We start from the raw sequence: 22,310 nt of genomic DNA on the forward strand, positions 1-22,310 counted from the left end.
GGGGGAACACACGCTGGTCAAACCAACCAGTCATATTGTTTCAAGCTTGCCCCAGCAACTCCAATTTCTTTAAGTTGGTCAGAAAAGGAGGAAGTCCTTAAATGACTCACCCCTATGGGGGCACCACGCCTCCTTTCCCTCCCATCCGATTTCTTCTGAGAGAATGTGCAGATATTTGAATAAACTGTTCTTTTGGGGCTTTTTTTCTTCTCTCATATGTAAGGCCCATTTGCCATTTTGAAGCCTGCATCTCCAAACCAAAACGTGATGTGGAGAAAGAGTTTTCTTACGTTCCTTTTCTCTCTTTCAGTACAAAAAGCTGCCCTGGATTGTGACACAAGAAGAATAAACAGTAAGTTTCATTTACTTCCTTCTCTTCTTTTACCAAAACCGTTTTCACCGACACCGTGGGGATGGTCAGCTTTCCCAACGCGACCGTTCATGATTAAGTCTTTCTGTGCTTTTAGATGAGCAACCAAAGAGTCGAGTCTTTTCCATCACCTACAGTTTAAATGAAGCGATGTGAGGCCGGGAATTGAAGCTTCTTTCCTGAGACTTAGAGATAAAATATTGAGATTGTTTTTATAATGAAATATTTTTCTTTCTGCTTTTTTTTGAAGATTTATTTATTTATTTGAGAGAGAGAGAGTGGGCAGAGGGGCGGAGGGGGGAGAGAGGGGCTGGAGAGGGAGAGAGAGAATCTCAAGCAGACACCCCATTGAGCGTGGAGCCAGCTGCAAGGCTCCATCCCAGGACCCCGAGATCCTGACCAGAGCCAAAATCAAGAGTCAGCAGCTTAATCGACTGAGCCATCCAGTCATCCCTGCTGTTGTTTTTTTTAATGTACAAAATCAACACATAATCATTGTAAAATAATTTAAGCGACAAAATAAAAAATATGTATTGGGAGACAGTTTATCATCATAGAACTAGACCTGCTAGGGTCATGGTCCTAACCCTGGTTCTACTGTTTTCCAGCAGGCAGCCTGGGTGGATGATGCAACCACTTGACAATCTCTTTCCTCTGTGATGGGATAATAAAAGCACCTACCGGGGAGGGTTCTTATGAGGCGGACTGAGTGAGACAAGCCATGTCCCTCAGCACAGCGCCTGACATTTGGTGAACTGTCAATAAATGCTAGGCCACTGGGGCGCCTGGGTGGTTCAGTCGGTTAAGTGTCTGCCTTCGGCTCAGGTCCTGATTCCAAGGTCCCGGGTTGGAGTCCTGCATCGGGCTCCCTGCTCAGCGGGGAGAGTCTGCTTCTCCCTCTGTCCCCCAACCCCGGCTCTTGCGCTCTCTCTTGCTCTCTCTCTCAAAAATAAATTAAAAAAAAAACTTTAAAAATAAATAAATAAAATAAAATCCTAAGGTGAAATTGCTGGGTCAAAGGTCAAGTACATTTGAATTGTTAAGTTGCCCTCCCAATACCCTGAAACTTCACCAACAGTGACCACTCACATGGGCGAATGTTTCCCACCCCTCTCCAATAGCAGAGACAATGTTTGTAAATTGCCAATCTGATGAGTAAAAACCAATATCTCAGTATTGTTGTGATTTGTAGTTGCCTCATTACTCATGAGGCTGAGTCTTTTTCATGTTTATTGGTCATGAACACTCAGTTCCATGGGGAGGAAATTTAGGGATGGCTATATGGTTGGGAAGAGAGGAGAGGCTTTGTCTTGAAGCTGAGTTTATACGTAAGACTGAGAAAATGTTAGTTGTCCAGACCAAAGAGTGGAAGGGAAGTTGTTGGCATTTTTGAAGGGCCTAAACCCCTCCTCCACCCAAGCTATCCCCTGGCCCTACCATATTTAATGGCCCCCTGCATTCATTCTTCTGGGAATTACCTATTCATATTATTTGTCCATTTATTTGTCTTTTTCTTACTCATTTGCCATTGACTTATATGTATAAAAAGAACCCTCTGCTTTCATTTATGTGTTAAGTATTTTTTTTTAGGCTGTCACTTGTCTTAATTTTGCCATAGAAAAGCTTTAAGTTCTTTGTGGCTCTCAATTTTTGTGCCTTACTTGGAAGAACTTTTCTTCTCGGGTGATATAAAAACATTTTTTTTTAAAAGATTTTATTTATTTATTTAATTGACACAGAGAGAGAGAGACAGCGAGAGAGGGAACACAAGCAGGGGGAGTGGGAGAGGGAGAAGCAGGCTTCCCATGGAGCAGGGAGCCCGATGTGGGGCTCGATCCCAGGACTCTGTGATCATGACCTGAGCCGAAGGCAGTCGCCTAACTAACTGAGCCACCCAAGTGCCCATAAAAACATTTTCTAATATTTCTCTTCTTTAATAATTTTATTCTCTTACATTAGATTTTCTGATGAGGGTTATTATTTCCCTTGGCATTTTAAAATAAAAAAAATACAAACATACAAGCTATCAAAGACTGCTGGGTAGTGTCAAAAGGACTCAGGAGGGGTGCCCCCTGGCTCAGTTGGTAGAGCATATGACTCTTGATCTCAGGGTGGTGAGTTCGAGCCCCACACTGAGCAGAGAGTTTACTTAAAAACAAACTTCTGTTTTTGTTCTTCCCCCCTGCTCACTCTCTCGCATGTACTCTGCTTCCCCCCTTGCTCACTCTCTCGCATGCACTCTCTTTCTCTCTCAAATAAATGAATAAATAAAACCTTAAGACAAAAACAAAACAAAAAAAGGACTTAGGCCTGGTTCCGAGGTGCTTCCCATGGTCAAAAAATGGGACAATAAAAATAATAATTGCAATGGATTGAAATACATCAAATATGTTTAAACTATGAATTCATAATGATTCTTAAACAAAAAATAACAACAATGAAAGAAAAATATCCTACTGTTACAAGATGCTAGAAAACAAACTCATTATTTTCAGAACTGGTCAATAAAGGGAGAGAACCAAGCATTTATCCTGCCTTTTCTATGCAAACCATACTTCAGTAGAACTAAAGAGTTGACGGGGGCAAGTTTCCCTTTATAGAATTATTTCAGATAATAAATAAAAAAGGAAAGATAGAATTAATATATCACCATTTTGCAACCTCTAGTGAAATAATGCTTCCAAGTGGTTATTGTCAAAGCCTACTAAGAAACAAAAAGAGAGATGATCAGACATTATGTGCCTCCTCATGGAAGTGCATACTAACCCCATGTGTTCTTGCTAAATAAAAGCTAATCTGAATTTCATTAAGCCTCTGGGCAGGGGACAGAGGAACATGGTAAAAGATACCATGGGAATGTGATCAACAAAACTGAGACCATGGAAAACACTATAGAATAAACAGCTTGCTATCTTCAACAAATAACCTGTAGGGGGAGGGGAAAAAAAAAGATGGAAGTGTCTATAGATTAAAAAAGGCATAAGAAACATATCAACTAGGGGCGCCTGGGTGGCTCAGATGGTTAAGCGTCTGCCTTCAGCTCAGGTCATGATGCCAGGGTCCTGGGATCGAGCCCTGCATCGGGCTCTCTGCTCCGCGGGAAGCCTGCTTCTCCCTCTGCCTCTCTCTCTCTCTCTCTGTCTCTCATGAATAAATAAATAAAACCTTATAAAAAAAACTCTAAAAAAAAAACAAACACTAAAAAAAAAATAAAAAAAAAAAAAGAAAGAAACATATCAACTAATTACAGTGGGCCATTTTGGATCCAAAAACAACAACAGACAATTAGGGAAATTTGAACACTAATTAGATGTTGATGACATTTTATTTTATTTTTAAAGATTTTATTTATTTGTTTGAGAGACAGAGAGAGAGAGCACAAGTGGGGGAGGAAGGAGTAGCAGAGGGAGAGGGAGAAGCAGACTCCCCAGAGAGCTGGGAGCCCGATGTGGGGCTCCATCCCAGGACCCCGGGATCATGACCTGAGCCGAAGGCAGATGCTCAACCGACTGAGCCACCCAGGCGCCCCGTTTGATGACATTTTAAAAACATTATTAATTTTTAGGTGTGATAATGGTACTGTTGTGTTTACCAAAAAAGTCTTTATCTTTTAGAGATACAAAGCATCAATTAATATTTCTAAGTCAGCATAGCCAGTTTTAAGAGGTCACTTCACTAAATTGTACATCTGAAACTGATATTGTATGTCAATTAACTGGAATTTACATTTTAAAAAAGAGAAAAAAAAAACAGTGTCCACTTCAAGCTCTCAGTGGCAAAAGAGGTGGCAAGCATGAGAGAGCTTGTCAAGGCCCCCCATGCATCACTGGAAGGAGCTTCTGTAGGTGCTGAGGCTTCCTCACACACTGGTCAGCCTGGCTGTGCAGCAAGAAAGTTCTCCAGGAACCAGTGTCTCTACCACCTTGACCCACAAAATGTGGTCAGGTTACCATTTAGTTATTAAGGGACATTCACAAAGACGTTTTCTCGTGTTACTCTCTTTTCCAGAACTCCTTTCTCCAAGTTTGGACTCAGAAGCAAAAGCGGTCACGAGGGGTCAAAATGTATCGCTAATTTGTTCCAACCAGAACAAATCACTACAGATCACCTATTTTTTGTTTCGGCGTGAGAAACACCTGAGAACCCATGATGGAAAAGGTGAACCCATGATTTTTAACCTAAGCATCTCAGAAGCCCATGAGCTGGGCCCCTACAAATGCAAAGCCCAAGTTTCTAACTGTTCATTGGTCAAATACAGTCACGAGTTCAACTTCACATTTGTGGGTAAGTAGGGCACTCATTCCTGGGGGCGCCCTGTGATTTGTGGGATTCCTTCCTGTTCTACAGTGGGCTCTTTGCTTCCCTACAAATACTCAAGAGTCTGGAAAGTATGTCACTGAGGTCTTTGTTCTTATTAATTCCATTTTACTTTCTCTTCTAAAGACTTTTTAAAAATGATTAATAGAAGATTTGTTTAAACAATAATACATAGAGTCATCGTTGCCAGACTTAATATGAAACATTAAATGTCCAATCCAATTTTCCTTCCTGGATAAGTTTTTTGTTTTTGTTTTTTCCTATCTCTGTCAGTTTTGAAAACATAATACCAGAAGAAGAGGGACCCAATTTCAAACAGAGCTCCTACGAGTGAGGTCCTGGGAGTGGGTTTGAAATTGGGATAGATATTTGCTGATCTTGCAGAGGTCAAACGAATCAGGTCAGGATCTTCGTGGAGCCTTCTGTGGCTGGGATTGTTGACTGAAGCAAGTACTCCCATTTAAGAGGGTGAGCTCATATGACCAACCGTTCAGCTTGTGCCTTCCCAGCTTCCAGAGATAAGTCGTATTCAGCTGGGTGCAGGGGAGCGGGTAGAGGGGCCAAATTCAATGGCTGGCACTTGGGGAACGACAACTTGGCAGTCCCGAATACGTCTTCCAAAGACTTCTGCCTACTTCAGATAATAGTAGCCTGATTGCCTTAGACAAAAATCTTACATGAACAATTTGGGAAATTGTTGAGATCTTTTCTAGATCCTTTACTCTAGGATCCCCATCATGTAGGCAAAAATTACTTTTTCTCTGAAGACTCGAGAAGTCTTAGAATCAGTAGTGGATACTGCGGCAAGGGTCTTCAAAGCCCCAGGCCCTTCACACCTTCTCCCCTTTGCAGTGACTACCCACCAGGTGCTCCATCAGCCAGCGCTCTCCTTGCCCAAACACATCTTATTATTACTGTATTTTTCTCTCCCATCTTCCCACCCCAAGCCTCTCACAACCTAGCATTAATGGTCTCATGACCTTGATAGTGGACTCCTAGGAGAGGGAGATAGGGTTTCCCGGCTAATGTGTGTGCATTGTACCTGGAGGCTTCTAAACATAGGAGCTCTGACTTACTGACCAAATCTTTGAGTGACCCTAGGTCTGTGCTCTCTAGCATAGTAGCCACGAGCCACATGCGGTTATTTTCATTTAAATCCAAATTAATTAAAATTAAATGAAATAAAAACCTCAGTTCCTTAGTCTTATTAGTCATGTTTTAAGTATTCAATAGCCAGAGCCGACCAGTGCCTGCTGTATTAGACAATGCAAAGAACACTGCCATCATTACAGAAAGTTCCATTGGGCACCACTGCTCTAGCTCAATGGTTCTTAGCTTTTTAGGTTATAACCATCTGAACAATCAGTGATAGGGGTACCTGGGTGGCTCAGTCAGTTAAACATCTGCCTTTGGCTCAGGTCTTGATCCCAGGGTCCTGGGATCAAGCCTCATGTCGGAGCAGGGAGCCTGCTTCTCCCTCTTCCCCCTTGCTCATGTTCTCTCTCTCTAATAAATAAAATCTTAAAAAAAAAAACAAAAAAACCCAAAACAATCAATGATAGTCAGGGCCCCTGGGTGGCTCACTCAGTTAAGCGTCCAACTATCCCCCAGCTGAAAATATTCTCTAGTGGTCATTATAGGCCACCAGACTGGACTGGGCAGCCTGGTATTGCAGAAAGAGCAATGGGATGAGCACTGGGGGACCTGTGTACCACGAGCTTCCTGTGCAACCTTAGATATTCCCTTTGGCTACACCTTTGATATATCTCCAGTCCTCAATCATTAAAATATGAATTGAGAAGATAGGCAGTATAATCCTAACATTGGCTTTAACTCTGGGTGAGAGTCTCAGTCTACTGTGGGCAGAATGGGGTGAGGAGAGTAGGCACTTATTGGCAGGGAAAGCATCCAAATGTCCTTCAAATCACCAAGGTTCAGTGTGAGAAAGGATGCAAGACCCACCACTGGTGTGGGTCTCCTCCATTTGAATAACAGGGGCGTACACTCCTGCAAGGAATAAGCCCGATTTTAGATGGTTTATGAACTCAATGGCTGAAGCCTTAAATTAGCTGATTAAAAGCCCAAACCCCAAGTACTCATTTGCTGAGCTTCTGTCCCACAGATATGTAGAAAATCTTCCCACATCCTGCCTTCCAGGTAAATGTACACGTTTCCTGCAATTTGTTACAGTAATTACACTGTCCTGTAGAACTGTTTTGATAGGTTATAAAACTGTTTCCTCTTCATTTAGATCAGATTAATAGGTATCTATTGAGTGCTTACCCTGTGCAAGTAATTATGTTGGGCGTTGCTGGAGTTTCAGTGATGCCTAAGACATGTTCTTGTCCCCAGCCTAGTAGGGATATGAGCCATGAATAACGATCACTGATTCACTCATCAAATACTATTGATATCCCAAATGTCCCAAGCCCTGGCTATACATTCATTTCTGCTCTAGTGGAGCTTACAGTCTTAGTTGGGGAGATACAAAACCCAAGTACCCAAATTCATGATCACAAACTTTGTTGATTGTTAGGAAGGAAAAACAAACTGGCACAGTGATGGAGAGAAGCAGGGGATGGTGGAGCATTCTACTTAGATAGGGTAGTTAGGTAAAGCTTTTCAAAGGGGATGACATTTAAGAAGAGCCCTGAAGAATGAGAAGGCATTAGCTAGGTGAGGAGACAGGGAAAGAGGGCTCTAGTCAAGGGACAATAGCCTGTGCAGGGGCTCCAACTTGGGAAAGAACTTGGCTGGCTGGGAAGGACCTAATAGGAGGCTGGTATGGCTGAAGGTCAGATGAGGGGACTGTGGCCCCAGGCGAGACTGGAGGCAGGCTGGGCCTGTGACCCAACTGTCATCTGCAAAGTTATTCCACTCTAGGTGAGGTGGGGCAAGAGTAGAAGTTGGGGATTGGTTGGGAGGCTCTTGCAGTCATCTAGGAGACAATGGTGAGGATGGACAGAGTGGGTAGATTCAAGATATATTTTGGAGGAAGAAACAGCAGGACTTGTTAATGATTAGATTTGGATTCACAGGTCATGAAGGTGAGGAAGGAATCAAGAATGACTTCCAGGTATCTAATGTAATCAGCTGATGAGTGGTGCATTTATTGAGATGGGGAAAACTGGAGGAATGGGGAGTTGGGGAAAATGGAAAGTTGTTAATAGGTATAAAGTTGTGGGTATGCAAGATATATAAGTTCTCCAGATCTTGCTGTACAACATTGTGCTTACAGTTAATAATACTGTATTGAGCACTTAAAAATTTTAAGTTAAATTTCATGTTAACTCTTCTTACCATGATAAAATAAGTGAATTAATGGATGGATGGATGGATGGATGGATGAATGAATATATAAATAAAAACATTTCTTAAATAATAGGGTTTTAGTATATGTTTATCTACCTACTGATTATTCAATAATTAGCAGATTAGCTAGAGTTCAGTTTCAAACAGGTTCCATATGAGGGGGACCATGAGAAATCCAAGTGGATCATGATGGGAGGCAGAAGAGGAACCACATCAGCCTGGAGGATTTAGGAAAGGTCTTATGGGAAAGGTGGCAGTTGAATGAGTCTTAAAAGGGCTCCCTGAAATTTGTAAAAAAATATCTGGTTTAGTGAAGAGTAGCTATTCCCTTACTCTGATCACCATGAAGCTGTGATGCGCTTTGCCAGCCTTTTTACAAACTCTCAGGGAAGTATACATTTTTCCAATCACTTGAGATATCAATCCTTGGTCTAGTTTGGATCATCCCATCTCAGAGAGGAGTCTGTGCTCTCTGCTTCCTCATGAATGTTTCAACGGCCCCTTCCTGAAAATTACAGGATATAGACTTCAGTTCCATAGGAAGAATGTCCTATTGGTGCTGTTACCCAAGTTGCTTTCCAATGCCACCATTACTATTCCCAAAGTTGTTCTTGGAGGCCACTGTTACCAGGTACTGCTCTGTCAAGGATGCTTCCCCAGGGATTCCTGCTCAGGGGAGGGGTGGAGTAAGGAGACTCTAAATTATTTTCTTTGATTTTACTTATACTTTGGTCCCTGTATTTCACTGTTTCTGTGCCAAACTGATATTGTTTAAAGAAAAATTCTGCTGGGGCGTTAGCCCAAGCCAACTGGATCTGCTGTTTACTAGCTAAGTGACCCTGGGCAAGTTTCTTAACCTCTCTGAATCACAGCTTGTTCATCTGTGGAATGGGCATGAAACTTCTTCCTTGTAGTACTATTGTGAAGTGAAATGAGGTAATGTGAATAGCAAGCCTGACAATGATGGATACTCAACAATTTTCCTTCCTTTCCTATTATTCTGCTTTATTAATGAATTAGTTCTTTTTTTATTTGAGAGTGAGCAAGAGGGAGAGCATGAGCGGGGGGAGGGGAGCAGAGGGAGAGGGAGAAGCAGTCTCCCCATTGAGCAGGGAGCCCACAAGGGGCTTGATCCCAGGACCCTGGGATCATGACCTGAGCCAAAGGCAGACACTTAACTGACCCAGGCATCACCACCCCCCTTTTAAGATTTTATTTATTTATTTGAGAAAGAGAGAGTGCGTGCACAAGCAGGGTGAGAGGCAGAGGGAGGAGAAAGTGAGAAGCAGACTCTCCACTGAGCAGGGAGCCCACAAGGGGCTCGATCCCAGGACCCTGGGATCATGACCTGAGCCAAAGGCAGACACTTAACTACATGAGCCATCCAGGTGCCCCTATAAATGAATTATAAAATCAATAATATAGCTGGATTCTCCCACAAAATAGGGTATGACCTGACAGAATCTAGCAGACCCACATACTTCCTGTTGAAAAGTTCCTTTAAATCTATTTACCAGGGTTACTTCCTGCTTGTGGGAGGAAGTAGAAGATAACTGTACAGCTGAATTCTATAAATAAAAAGTTAGAAAAGATGATATTTTTAGATTTCTTTGATTAAAAAAAGAAAAAACCCCCCTGTAGCCTTATAAAGATTAGGAATAAAAGTACCTCTCAACTTCATACTTGAAACTAGATCTTTGACAAAATTATACTCATCCTCAACAATGAACAGACTGAGACTTCTGATGAAAGGCAAGTTTGTGCTGTGATTCCTCAAAGAAGAGAGACGCCTTCCACCCTCCGGCGTTCTCAGCACCTGGCTTGTGCTGCACTGAGTGCAGCCAACCACTTACCATTGGTCTTTCTCACTGGGCAGCCAGCTGCCTGACGTCTCAAGAAGGGGGTCATTCATCTTCTGGTCCACGGTCGGGAGCAGAGTAGGGGTTCAATCCACGTTTGTGGACTGAGTGAATCCAACCTTATCATTCAACACACACTTCCATTTTTCTAGACCCAGTGATCACACCAGTGTTGAACATTCATGTCATTAACATAGAAACAGACCGACATATAATACTACGTTTGTAGCTCAATGGCTCTCTGCCCATCACTTATACTTTCTTTGAGAAAGATATTGCCATATCACCACCTAATTTCAAGCATGTAAGGGAGCCTGCTGAATTCAACGTAAGCAAGAACAACACTGGAGAAAGGGAAGAGTACAGGTGCAAAAGTGAAAACAGGTTGCCTGACCATGAAAGATACAGTCAGCCAGTCTCCATCAATCCCCCACCAGGTAAGGGCTACCTGAGCTCTTTCCACAGGGTCTGCATTTGCTTCCAGAAACTGTAGCTTCTCTGCCCACCCACTTCCCATGCTGGCCATCTGCATCCAAATGCCTTTCCTTTGGGAGGTTCCACACAAACCCCGATGGGGTTTCTTTCTGCCACTAAAAGGAAGAAGATGAGCCTAGAAGCTAGGTCAGGAATCCTGTAGGGAGACTTACATCCCTACAATCCTGTAGGGAGACTTCCTAACTTGACCCTGCTTCCTGCCTTGATCTTCCACGGCCCAGGTTCTAAGCAATCACATCAGATTTTGCATCTCTTGGAGCTGCCGGGTTTTGATTCTCTTTTGCTTTTCCATTGATTTCTAACACCTGTGCCCGCCTGCTTGGCTGTTTACTGCCCACTGCCAGGGGTTGGTGAGTGGAGACCTCCAGGACCCTCCTTGGGGTGAGAAGAGCTCCTGTCCCAGCGCTGTGTTTGGGAGGGCACTGTTCTGGTGCTTTCTCCGCCATGCATCTTCCCCTCGGCTGAGGAGCTCAGGGGGAAACAGGAGAATATACCCACCTGGACCCTGTATCCCCACTTTCCTGAACCATATTCTAGGTACCTGGACCTGAATTCCCTACCCAATCAGATCGGGACCCACCTTCCAGGGCCTACACAAGTCTCATTCCCAGCTCATCCTCCCAAGGCTGTCCCACAGAAAGGAAGTGAGCATCGCTGGCCCTGAGTTAAGGGGGCTGTTTGTGGGGAGCATGGACAACATCTGTACACGCAAGCTGGAGGGTCCATGTGCACACGAGACCCCTTAGGGTGCAGGTCAGAGCCTGAGTGGAAAGGTGGGCCAGGCTGGGGCTGGGGCTGGCTCTCTGCATGCTGCCATGTTCTAGTGCAGAACGCTGAGGAGTTTGAGAATTCTAGATTCAAATCTGGCTTTCCAGGACCTTACAAAGGGACACTCATTGAGGTAGGAGAAGGATAGAACAAAAAAGGTTAGCTAAGGCAGTAGGCATGCTTAGGTATTGAACACTTCACCCAGCCTCATCCTCAGAACAGAGCCCACGCCCTGGTGTTCAGTAAGTTCTAACAAATGAGGCAGCCTGTAGGACTCAGGCCCCAGAGTCAAGCTTTGCCTACAGTCACAGTCCTTCCATTTACTAGCTGTGTGACTGTAGGAAAGTCATTTAACCCCTCTGAGCCTTACTTTAGTCATCTGTAAAATGGGAATGATAGCAATGAGATAAATACGGCAATGCATGTAAAGCGCTTAACACAGTGTCTGGGGTGTAGTTAATAATGAATGGTAGCTGTTTAAGTGACATAAATCATACCAAATGACTAAGGGCTTTGCCCAATAAATGACCAGGCTTTTCTGAGCCTTATGATCCTAACAACGCTGCCAGGAATCCATCTGTTATAAATGCTGTGCTGTTTTTCTCTTCTTTGTATGAGCCCATGTGGAAGATGCACTTGGTTGTGACTTCCAGAACTTCACTAACAAGTTAATTCTCAAGAGTGGCAGGTGTCCATAGCAGTCTGGAGACTGGGGTACACAGTACATTAGTTAGCCTGGGAGACGGTGGTGACTGCCCTTTCCAGAACATTCCACAGTTCAATACCATTGGAAAAGAAAGCTGTGTGGTGACCAGTGAATGCTGTCTTCTTCCAGGTGGAGACGGCTGTCCTTTCTGCCTGCAGCTACTGCTTCCGGGGTTATTGCTGGTGCTGAGTGTAATAATCTTGATTCTGGCATTTTGGATACTACCAAAGTACAAAGCAAGTAAGTTCTTCAGCAGCTTTTGCATTGTTTGCTATGGGTGTTGGGTACAGAAAGCAGAAGAGAAGGTGAAGAGGAAGGGAAAGGGAAATATAAAATGGGATATGAGGGGAACAAAGAGAAGGGAAAGAGGCAAAAGGGGAAGGTAAATGAAGCCGGCTTCCCGCACAGCTCACACCTAAGCTGGTTCTCATTTCTCTGGCGAAAGCCCTTCTTGTTTCGATGGCTTGGAGGTCCGTGACCTGTGCGGTCACCCGGAGCCCCTGCACTGAGAAGAGCCCCACACTGGGTTTCGTGCTCTGCTGTCACTGTCTTGAAATTCTGAATACTTTTTCTTTTTAACTCTTTTTAAAATTATTTTTTAATTTGTGAAATATACAGACCAATACAATTTGCCATCTTAACCATTGTTAAGTATACGGTTCAATGGCATAAGGTGCATTGTTACTGCCGTGCAATTATCACCGCTGTCCACGCATGGAACTTTTCTCATCTTGCAAAACTGAAACTCTGTCCCCATTATGCCCTCCCCATTCAGTCCCCCTCCCCCAACCCCTGGCAACCACTACTCTCTCTTCTGTCTCTATGAATTTGGCTACTCTGGGGACCTCGGATGACGGACTCCTATGGTATCTCTCCTTCTGTGACTAGCTCATCTCACTCAGCAGAAGTCCTCGAGATTCATCCATGTTGTGCATGTGTCAGAATCTCCTCCATTTCTAAAGCTGAAGAATCTTCATTACAGACAGATCCATAGATACATATGCATATATACACTAAGTTGATCCACTCATCCATCAATAGGCCTTTGGGTGGCTTCCACCTTTTGGCTACTGTGAATACTGTTGCCACGAACATAGGTGCACAGATCTTCATACTTTTTTAACCAGAGGCCCTGCATTTTCGCTGTGCACCAGGCCCTGCAAACAAGCTGGTGGGTTCTAACTGGCAGCTCCGCAAAGGCAAGAGCTTTGCCTTGTATCTGTCAGCATGCTGTCTAGCTCTGACACTCAGAGGAAGCTCAAAGAAGACCAACAAAAGCATCACTGTCCTCTGCCTACATTCAGTGCTGCATCAAGCCCCAGTCACTGCTTTTCATTATTCACCTCTTATGACCACCTCTACTTATGATTTCAAAATGGCCTTTTCACTTGGCATGCAAGTATGGAGGAATATCAAGATATGCACAAAGAACAGCATGTCTCAGCATCAGCATCCCAGCAGTGAGCTGAGGGGCATCGGGCAGCCTCCTTCACTTGCCTGAGCTTCAGTGTTCTGACCTGTAGAACGGGGAGATACTGTCATAGCTAGGGAGAGAACCAAGTTCTTGTTAAGATAGAGAGAACCAAGATACTTGTTAACCTCCTGTGCCTCCTCTAGAGAGTTATCATTCAGACAAGTCAGAAACTTAGTTGACACAAGACTTGAAAATAGATGTCAAAATGTATACGTCTGGGCGCCTGGGCGGCTCAGTTGGTTATGTCTGCCTTCGGCTCGGGTCATGATCTCAGGGTCCTAGGATCGAGCCCCGCATTGGGCTCCCTGTTTGGCAGGGAGCCTCCTTCGTCCTCCCCCTCTGCTGCTCCCCCTGCTTGTGCTGTCAAATAAATAAATAAAATCTTAAAAAAAAAAAGTATACATCTTATACATTTTTTAAAACCTGTCTTCCCTTCCTACAAAAAGTCTTGCAAAAGTAGAATTAGTGTTCTTGGTTACTGGCCAGGACTAAAAAGAACTCAGCTGGGTAATTTACTGTCTCTTGCAGATATTACAAAGCTTTTTACAGACTGTTCTTTTCAGTGAAGGAAAGAAAACGTGATGTGTCTCTGGCATAAGCAAAGGATGTCTCTCGCAGACCCAGAAAAATAAATCAGAAGGGCTTCTGGCTTGGAGAAGAGGGTGCTATGGATTCCTTGCTGAGTCCATGGTTTTCCTTCAATAGACAACAGTTTAGGCCATAGGAGCAGGTTATTCTTTGTTTCGGACCTTTGGGGGATTCTACTCCTTGGCAGAGGAAATGAGAAAATGTGGCTGAACTGGTTTAATTTAATGATTCTACATAAATGATTCACTTTATGTAGTAAAAGCTACAAGAGATAAAGCACCCGGAGACTATGGAAATACGGCCAGGGAAGTAAGAATATATGCAAATATCTGTGAAAATCAAGCAGGTAAGAGAATTTTTTGGGGTATTTTGATTGGTGTGGTTGGTTGGATTCAGATTGTTGTCTTTTTTATTTTTTTTTAAGGTTGTACAGACCCGGGGTAAAAAAAAAATAAAAAATAAAAAAAATAAAAGGAATTAGAATACAATGTCTTCCTCCCACCCCTGACATCCAGTCCTACTTTACAGGGGCAACAACCAATTTTTAAAATCCTCACATAGATCCTCTACGTGGATGCTAGCATCTACACAAAGGGTAGCAGGTCATAGATATGCCACTCTACACCTTGATTTTTTTCATTTAACAACATATCTTGGAGATGTTTTAATGTCAGTTTGGAACGATCCACACTGTGTTCCAGAGCCTCTTATGATCCCCTCTTAAGGCAGGCATCATATGCTGCTTTATGGTAAATAGACTCAGGGCCTTGGTAACAATGAGAACAAAACCAGCCCACACTAACCCTGACCCTGTTGCCGGCACGGTGCTAAGCAATTTACCTACCCTGTCCTACACAAGCACCACTAACTCCCAATTTATGTTATTCCCATGTTACAGGTAGGGAATCCGTGCAAGGCTTAGAACCAAGGCAGTGTGTTCCCACAGCCCAAGATGGTAAGTGTTCTCTGCAAAGTCCAGAGGCTGCACACCATGTCAAGGGTGGCTGGCTAAACCACTGCCCTCACGTGATCAGAGATTCGGATTATAGGCCCAATAACTGTTCCTTGTCTTTTGCCCAGGAACTGGACGCTCCCAGGAGATACACTATGCTACCCCTGTGTTCCAGGAGGTGGCACCAAGAGTTCATGGTAAGCCACAGTTTGGGATAAGAGGATCCTATCAACATGAGACATAAGGCCACCAGGGCTTTAGAAGCCCAAGGATGGGGTAGATGGAGGCAACATGCACACCCCAGGAAGCCAGTAACAACCTAACAAATCTCATTAGGAGACGGGAGGGCGGGGTTGGAGAGGGAAGGATGTGACACTGAGAGTTTCATAATTATTCTTATATAGTCTAGGAAAAAAAACAGTTAACACATGGTTCTTTCAGACCACCCAGCTACTAAAATGAGGTTTTGTGGAGGGGGGGGGGGTTCGTTTTAGAGTCTCTATGGATATATATCCTAATTTTACTGAATTATTTTCTCTCTTATATTTCAGAAGCCTGTAGTGATTGTAAAACTGGATATATCTATTCAGAACTCATCTTCTGAAATTTAAAAAAGATACAAGCTACATCTCAGAGTAAGATCCTTTTTTATAAAGTTGATTTACAATGAAGAAAAGGCAAATGTGATCGATACTCAAAAATATCTCACTGGTGACCTAAAGTGAATTACTATTTTTCATGATTAAACACCATTCCTTTGGCCTGTGTACACCCAATCCTGTCATCAGGCAACAGTTTTGTCAGGTGGGATCCTGACTGGTGACAGTTTTTAAATGCTTCTGCCATTTTTAGGCATGGACCATTCTCCCCATTGCCACATCACTGAAAAAAGAGAAATCGCCAGACCACTGTGCTCTTCATTAAGTGCATCCTGGAGGCAGAATAGCGATCACCTTTCCAGGGTCCCCACCACCATGCCCACTGAAGGTTCAGAAGAAAAAAACCATGTCTAAATTCTAAAACAAAAACTGGTGACCTTGAAAACGTGTCTGAAGAGAAGAGTCCCCGTAGTTACGAGAGGAAAATGAGATTATTCACCAAGGACACATTTATTATCCATTGCTATTCAATTTGCTCTCAGATTTTGGAAGCCCGCAAAAATATTTATATTGATTTTCGTGGACGTTCTCAGGCCTCAAAACTTAGCTAATGGCAAAGGCATGCCTTTATGTGCTGCATTTCCCATTGGCGTTCTGTAGAGAGGATAGTGTTCTGTGGGAGACAGGAGAATGGATTACTTTGACTGTCTTCACAAATCACCACAAACTGGTGGCTTAAGACAACAGAGATTTATTTTCTCAGAGTTCTGGAGGCCAGAAATCTCAAATCAAGATATCAGCACGGCTGTGCTCCCTCCAAAGACTCTAGGGGAGAATCCTTGCTTGTCCCTTTCAGTTTCCTATGCTTCCTGGTGTTCCTGAGCTTGTGGCAACATCTCTCCAATCTCTGCCTCTGTCTTCATATGGACTTCTTTTCCTGTGCCTTTCTTTTATAAGGATACTGGTCATTGGATTTAGGACCCCTAGGATGACCTCATCTCAAGATCCTTAATTATATCTACAAAGACACTTTTTTGTTTTTGTTTAAGATTTTATTTATTTGAGAGATAGAGCAGGGAGAAGCAGAGGGGGAGGGAGAGGGACAAGAAGAGCATGCAAGCCCAACACAGGGCTTGATCCCAGGACCCCAAGATCATGACCTGAGCTGAAACCAAGAGTCAGATGCCCAACCTACTGAGCCACCCAGGCGCCCCCTTTTTCTTTCTCTTTTTAAGATCTATTTATGAGAGAGACAGAGCTGGGGGAGGGGCAGAGGGAGAGAATCCTCAAGCAGACTCCCCATGAGTGCAGAGCCTGACACTGGGCTCAATTCCAGGACCCTGAGATCATGACCTGAGCCGAAATCAAGAGTTGGCCACTTAACCAACTGAGCCACCCAGGCACCCCTCTGAAGACCTTTTTTTCAAATAAGGTGACGTTCACAGGATGCAGGAGTTAGGACATGGACTTATCTTTTTTGGGGAGCCACCATTCAGACCACTACAGGGGTGGGTCAAAATGATATCTGGTTTAAATCTCTCATCCTAGGCGTTATTAGTCAAGTCCAGTAAAAGCCAAGAGGCATTTGTTGGGTTCTAGATGAACAAAACAACTTGGCCCAAATTTTTCTGCTCTACTCTTCTTCTGGGGGTTGCTTGAAACTCAGTCTTAATAGTTCCCAACAGTGGACCTCTGACTAGAAAAATCATAGCTACCAGTTATTAGACACTAACTGTCTAGCATCCTACAGGGCGATATTATTATTTTGCTTTTACAGGTAAGGAAACTTAGACTCAGATGGGGTAAGTGATTTCACAAGATCACGCACAGATTAGTAGTGGTTGAACCGGGAGTTAAATCCTAGCAAAGATCAGCAGAAGCACTGGCCATGGGAATGCCTCTCCAGGCTGGGAAGGGATACTGTGCACATAGGTCCAGATGAGTTTGAGGATTTTGTTGCCATAAAGCAGCATTCATGAGCATTTCTGCCCTTTCTCTGTTGACATTTTTATTTGGGGGAAAATCAGTGTGTCATAGAGGCTAAGAAAATAAGGGTTCCAGAGTCAGACAGACCGAACATAATTCAGGCTCAGTTGTGTCTTAACTGTGGATAAGTTATGGGCTTCAGCGTTATTCACTTGGGGGGACGGAGAAAGGGAGGGGGCAAATAACACCAGCATATGGAGGGGCCGTGATAATTAACTCAGGTAATGAATGTAAAGGGCTTGGAACAGGGCCAGGCATATAATTAAAAAAAAAAGGCTATTAGGTATGGTGCTTACTCTGCGTCCTACTAATTGGCTGCTCCCCTTAGAAATCTTTAAGTCTTTGAGGTCTTAAACTTCGTAACTTGGTTACCATTGGCTGCTTCTTCTGTCTTGAGGTCCCTCCGGAAGCAGAGCCTGAGACAAGGACTTGAATGCAGGTAGCCTATATGGCACGTGACTTCAGGCAGCAGGAGTGAGGGAGCAGGGCAGTAAAACAGGGAGGAAAAGTCAACACTGGGGTGGGGAGGGGCTGGCAAGCTCCAGACCATAATGGTAATTGGATTTGATCCAGTTAAGACCTTCTGAAGTTTTGAAGCCCAGAATGCCTCTGGGTTTCACAGCATGCCCTGAATCAATAGTCTCTCATTTTCTCCTTGCAAAGCTTTTAAAGCAGTTAGTAGAAGCCAACCAACTCCACAATCCATATAATTACCATTGCCCTGTGCCTTTCAAGTGCTAAAACCATTGCATAGCCTAGTGCTTCACTTTCTACCTCTGCCTCCTTCCCCACTGCAGAGGAAGGTCTTAATAATTGTAAAGTAATTGTGAAGCTATGGCATGTAAAGGTTATCACCACCCTCCTTACCACCCCCTTACAACATCGCCTGTTGCTATCCATCCAAGGTGTAAATCCGTTTCCTAGGGCTGCTTTCTAGGGTCTTCTGATACCCTGTCTTATCCTGGACTGGCCCTGAAAGCAGAGCCTGAGATAAGGATTCGGTGCAACTAATTTATCTGGGAGGTGACCCAAGGGAACAAGCATAAGGGACTGGAGGAAAAGCCAGTACCAGGGAGTACCGTTGAGCTGGGCACTTCTATGGACAACTGGGGATTGATTCCACTGGAACCTTCAGAGCAACGAGAAACTCTCTCAGAACTGTCTGCTTGAGGACCTATCCATTGGCTTTCATCCCTGATTGGCTGAGGGTTGTCCCAGGAGGTGATGCCTCCCCCACTTCTAGGCTGTGCATGTGGACATTCCAAGCTGGCATCTCACCCAGGGCGCTGCAAAGCATCGGGGCAGAAAATGGGGGTATGTGTTGTACACTTGAAGCAAGATGCTATCGACACAAAGTGAATGAAGTCTCAGGAGCAGTGGGAATCGGAGGTGAGGCCCAGGGGATGTGACGCAAGATACAGAGGTGGCGGGTACGCCATCTCCCAAGAATTCCTCTGTGACAACAATAGCTGCCACGTGTGCAGCACGTACCAGGGTGCAGGTGCTGTGAAGTGCTTTGTGTACTTAGGCTTGTGTAGTCCTCATGACTCTGTCCTCACCCAGCTGCGACTTCCTGTGGCTTCCCACTCTACCTGATCCCCCCCCCGCCCCCGCACAGATGTTCAGGCTTTTGGACTGAATTGTTCAGGAAGAGAAGAGAAAAAGGAAAGGGAAAAGGTCTACTGAGTTTTCCTTTCAATAGCTACATTTTTGTCATATCTATTTCAGCTTCACTTTGGGTCTTTTTCAAATCCAGGGTCTTTACATTTTTTGTTGTTGTGAAATAGAGCACACATTATAAGAAAATGCATTAAAATGGATATGGACAACTTGGTAAGTTATACGGAGTGAACACTGCCCATGGCCCAGATGCCCTCTGCATGCCTCTTCCCACTCACAAACCCACCGCCCCGCCCTTCACTACTCATTTAAGGGGATCGATTCTTTGCTTTTCTTTATAGTTTTACCACCAAGTATGCATTCCTGAATACTGTCTTTAGTTTTGCCTGTTTTTGAATTTCATATAAATGGAATCATATAGCATTTATTCTTGTGTCAGGCTTCTTTTGCTCAACATTATATTTGTGAGGGCGCCTGGGTGGCTCAGTCATTAAGCATCTGCCTTCGGCTCAGCTCATGATCCCAGAGTCCTGGGATCGAGTCCCGCATCGGGCTCCCTGCTCAGCGGGGAGCCTGCTTCTCCCTCTGCCTCTGTCTGTCTCTTATGAATAAATAAATAAAATCTTTAAAAAAAACTTAAAAAAAACCACATTATATTTGTGAGATTTATCCGTGTTGCTGCATGTAGTTGTAATTACATCTTCCATTACTAAATGGTATTCCATTGTTTGAATCTACTGTAATTTATCTATTCTACAGCTGACACACATTTGGGCTTTTGTCAGCGTGGGGCTATTGCGATTATGCAGCTGTGACCACTCTTAAGCTAGGAACATGTCTGCTGCTTCCCAACTGCATGCAACTGTGCTGAATATGTGTCAGAATACAATGTCTGGGTCATGGGTCTTATCCCCAGCCTAAGTAGACGATGCCATAATATTCTCCCAAGTGGTCCTATCACCTCTTCATTCCCTTGAGCAGTATGTGAGTTTTCACCCCCCTACATTTTTACCAACACTGGCACTGTCATTTTAATTTAACCATTCTTGTGGGCATATAGTGATATCTCATTGTGATTTTAATTTGCATTTCCCTGAGATTAATAAGGTTGAACAAACACATTTTCCTATATTTAGAGATCATTTGGATTCCTTTTTTAATGAAATACCTGTTTGAGGCTCTCTGCCTGTTTTTCTAGGAGGTGTTTTAACTTTTTCTTATTTTTTAATAGTTGTTCTCCTACTCTGATGCTTAATTTTTCACTCTCTCAGTGTTGCCTTTTGATAAAAAGAAGTTTTAAGAACTTAATTTGTCTACCTTTTCCTTGACGATTAATGTTTTTTGTGTATGTGTGTCCAGGTGACGAAGCATTTCCTCAACTTGAGGGCATGCAAGAATTATTCTATATTACTATCTACTAGAGGTTTTTCTCGTTTACTTTCATATTTTGGTTTACAACCACGCAGAACCGTTTGTGTGTGTGGTATGAAAGGAGCACCCTATTTCTCCCTGCTCCCACGCATGAGCATCACCAATGCTGGCACTGTCCACTGAAAAGCTGTCCTTTCCCCACTAAACTGCTGTATCATCTTTGTCACAAATCAAATGTCCATATACATGTGGCTTTCCTTCTGGGCTTTAGATTCAGTTTCATTGTTCTACTTATCTCTCCTGTGTCAGTACCATACTCTTTTCAATAAGTTCTGATAACTGGAAAGGCAGATTTTCCTATCTTGTCCTTTTTAAGAATGTCTTAGCTATTCTTGACCTTTTGCATTTCCAGTTAAATTTGAGAGTCAGCTTAAAAAAAAAGTCAGCGTGTTATTTTCTTAAAGAAAAAAAAAAAAAAAAACCCTGAACATGATAGGGATTTTGATTGATATTGCATTGAATTAATAGGTCAACTGGGGGAGTATTAACATTTTTAGAACAGTGAATGTTCCGAACTACAAATAACTCACTGTCTATGTCTTCTTCGATTCTCTCAAGAGTGTTTTTATTATTTCCTGCATAAACATCTTACACATCTTTCGTTAGATTTATTCCTAGGTACTTGATATTTTGATGCTATAAGTTGTGTTTTTGTTTCATGTTGATATACAGAAACACAATATTATTGTGTTTGATTCTGTATCCCTTAGCAACCTCACTAAACTCTCTCTTCCACTTTAATAATTTATCTGTAGGTTTTCTCACTATCTGGAGCCAGACAGCTACCTGCCACTGCTGCCTCTGCCACCACAGCCTCAGGCCCGACACAGAACATGGAGCTCCACTGCCGCAGACACCTGCTTCTCAGCGACCGTCACCACCTCCCTTCTTTCTAGATCCCGAGCATACGCATCTGATTAGAAGATATTCACCACCATACGTCCCCCAGCAGTAAGAGAATGGTAATGCTTTTAGATTTCCGACCCCACCAAATGGAAGGAGGGTTATGATGAGGTTTAAGAGGGCCACTCAAAATATCTTCTACATGCGCCAAAATTTCAATCAAGACTAAGGGTGAAATAAAGACATTTTAGGACAAAGACAGAGAAAGAGGTTTTTCCAACTGTGTTCTCACTGAAGAACTACATGATGTACTTGAGGACGAAAAGTGAACACAGATAAAGGGTGTAGGATTTAAGAAGCATATAGAAAACATAAATGACAGAAGGCGGGGGCGAGGGACAGGGATGTATATGTAAGGTTTGGAAACATTATAAAACTACCATGATGTTTAAAGTGTGGTATTGGCATATGGCTGAACAAGTAGAACAATGGAACGGGACCGAAAGTCTAGCTATAAATCTAAACACACGTGCGAATTCAGTGAATGAAAAATATGGCATTTTAAATCAGTGGCGAAAAGATGGATCATTCAATATAGTGTAAAAACTTTAGAATCACATTTAACAAAAGGTGGATCCCCTACACTTCATTCTCTGCAACGAAATAAAGTCAAATAGGTCAAATGTTAAAATACCTAAAAATAAAGCCATAGAAGTGCTAGAAGAAAACAGGAGGAATTTAAGAATAATCTTTAAGAGGGGAAGGCTTTTCTAGGTATGACTCACAATTCAGAAGATATAAAGAACTGCTAAATTTAATTAGATGACTCATTTTAAAATTACATTTAAAAATCATAAGCTAAGCCGAAAGAATAAATAGGGGAAATACTTTGAACCCACATCTCAGATAAAATTTGAAGTTTCATAATATATAATGAGCTCTTACAAACTATTGAAAAACAAAAACCAACCCACCAATAATCCAATAGAA

The 22,310-nt window shown here is 43.1% G+C and overlaps 2 protein-coding genes and 1 pseudogene across 5 annotated transcripts in view; 1 reads left to right on the forward strand and 2 right to left on the reverse strand.

Moving 5' to 3' along the window:
- Positions 1-125: 125 nt before the first annotated feature.
- Positions 126-22,244, forward strand: MILR1 (mast cell immunoglobulin like receptor 1). Its single transcript, XM_027624822.2, is given in 10 exon segments — positions 126-218; positions 311-352; positions 4,379-4,654; positions 10,011-10,295; positions 11,957-12,067; positions 14,146-14,235; positions 14,788-14,844; positions 14,970-15,038; positions 15,393-15,476; positions 21,233-22,244. Coding segments are annotated over 9 exon segments (1,038 nt in total). The 5' UTR covers positions 126-163; the 3' UTR covers positions 15,446-15,476; positions 21,233-22,244.
- Positions 163-22,310, reverse strand: part of POLG2 (DNA polymerase gamma 2, accessory subunit) — a 44,950-nt gene continuing 22,802 nt past the window's right edge. For 3 of the 4 annotated variants that reach the window (XM_027624821.2, XM_027624817.2, XM_027624815.2), the window contains one exon: positions 163-324. In XM_027624821.2, coding sequence (XP_027480622.1) covers positions 213-324 — 112 coding nt within the window. In that variant the 3' untranslated portion in view covers positions 163-212. Of the gene's footprint in view, positions 556-22,310 lie in introns of all 4 variants that reach the window. The other variant, XM_027624816.2, reaches the window with a different exon arrangement.
- LOC113939799 lies at positions 4,677-9,911 on the reverse strand (annotated as a pseudogene).

The sequence above is a fragment of the Zalophus californianus genome, chromosome 16 (genome assembly GCF_009762305.2).
Source record: "Zalophus californianus isolate mZalCal1 chromosome 16, mZalCal1.pri.v2, whole genome shotgun sequence".
NCBI lineage: Eukaryota > Metazoa > Chordata > Mammalia > Carnivora > Otariidae > Zalophus > Zalophus californianus.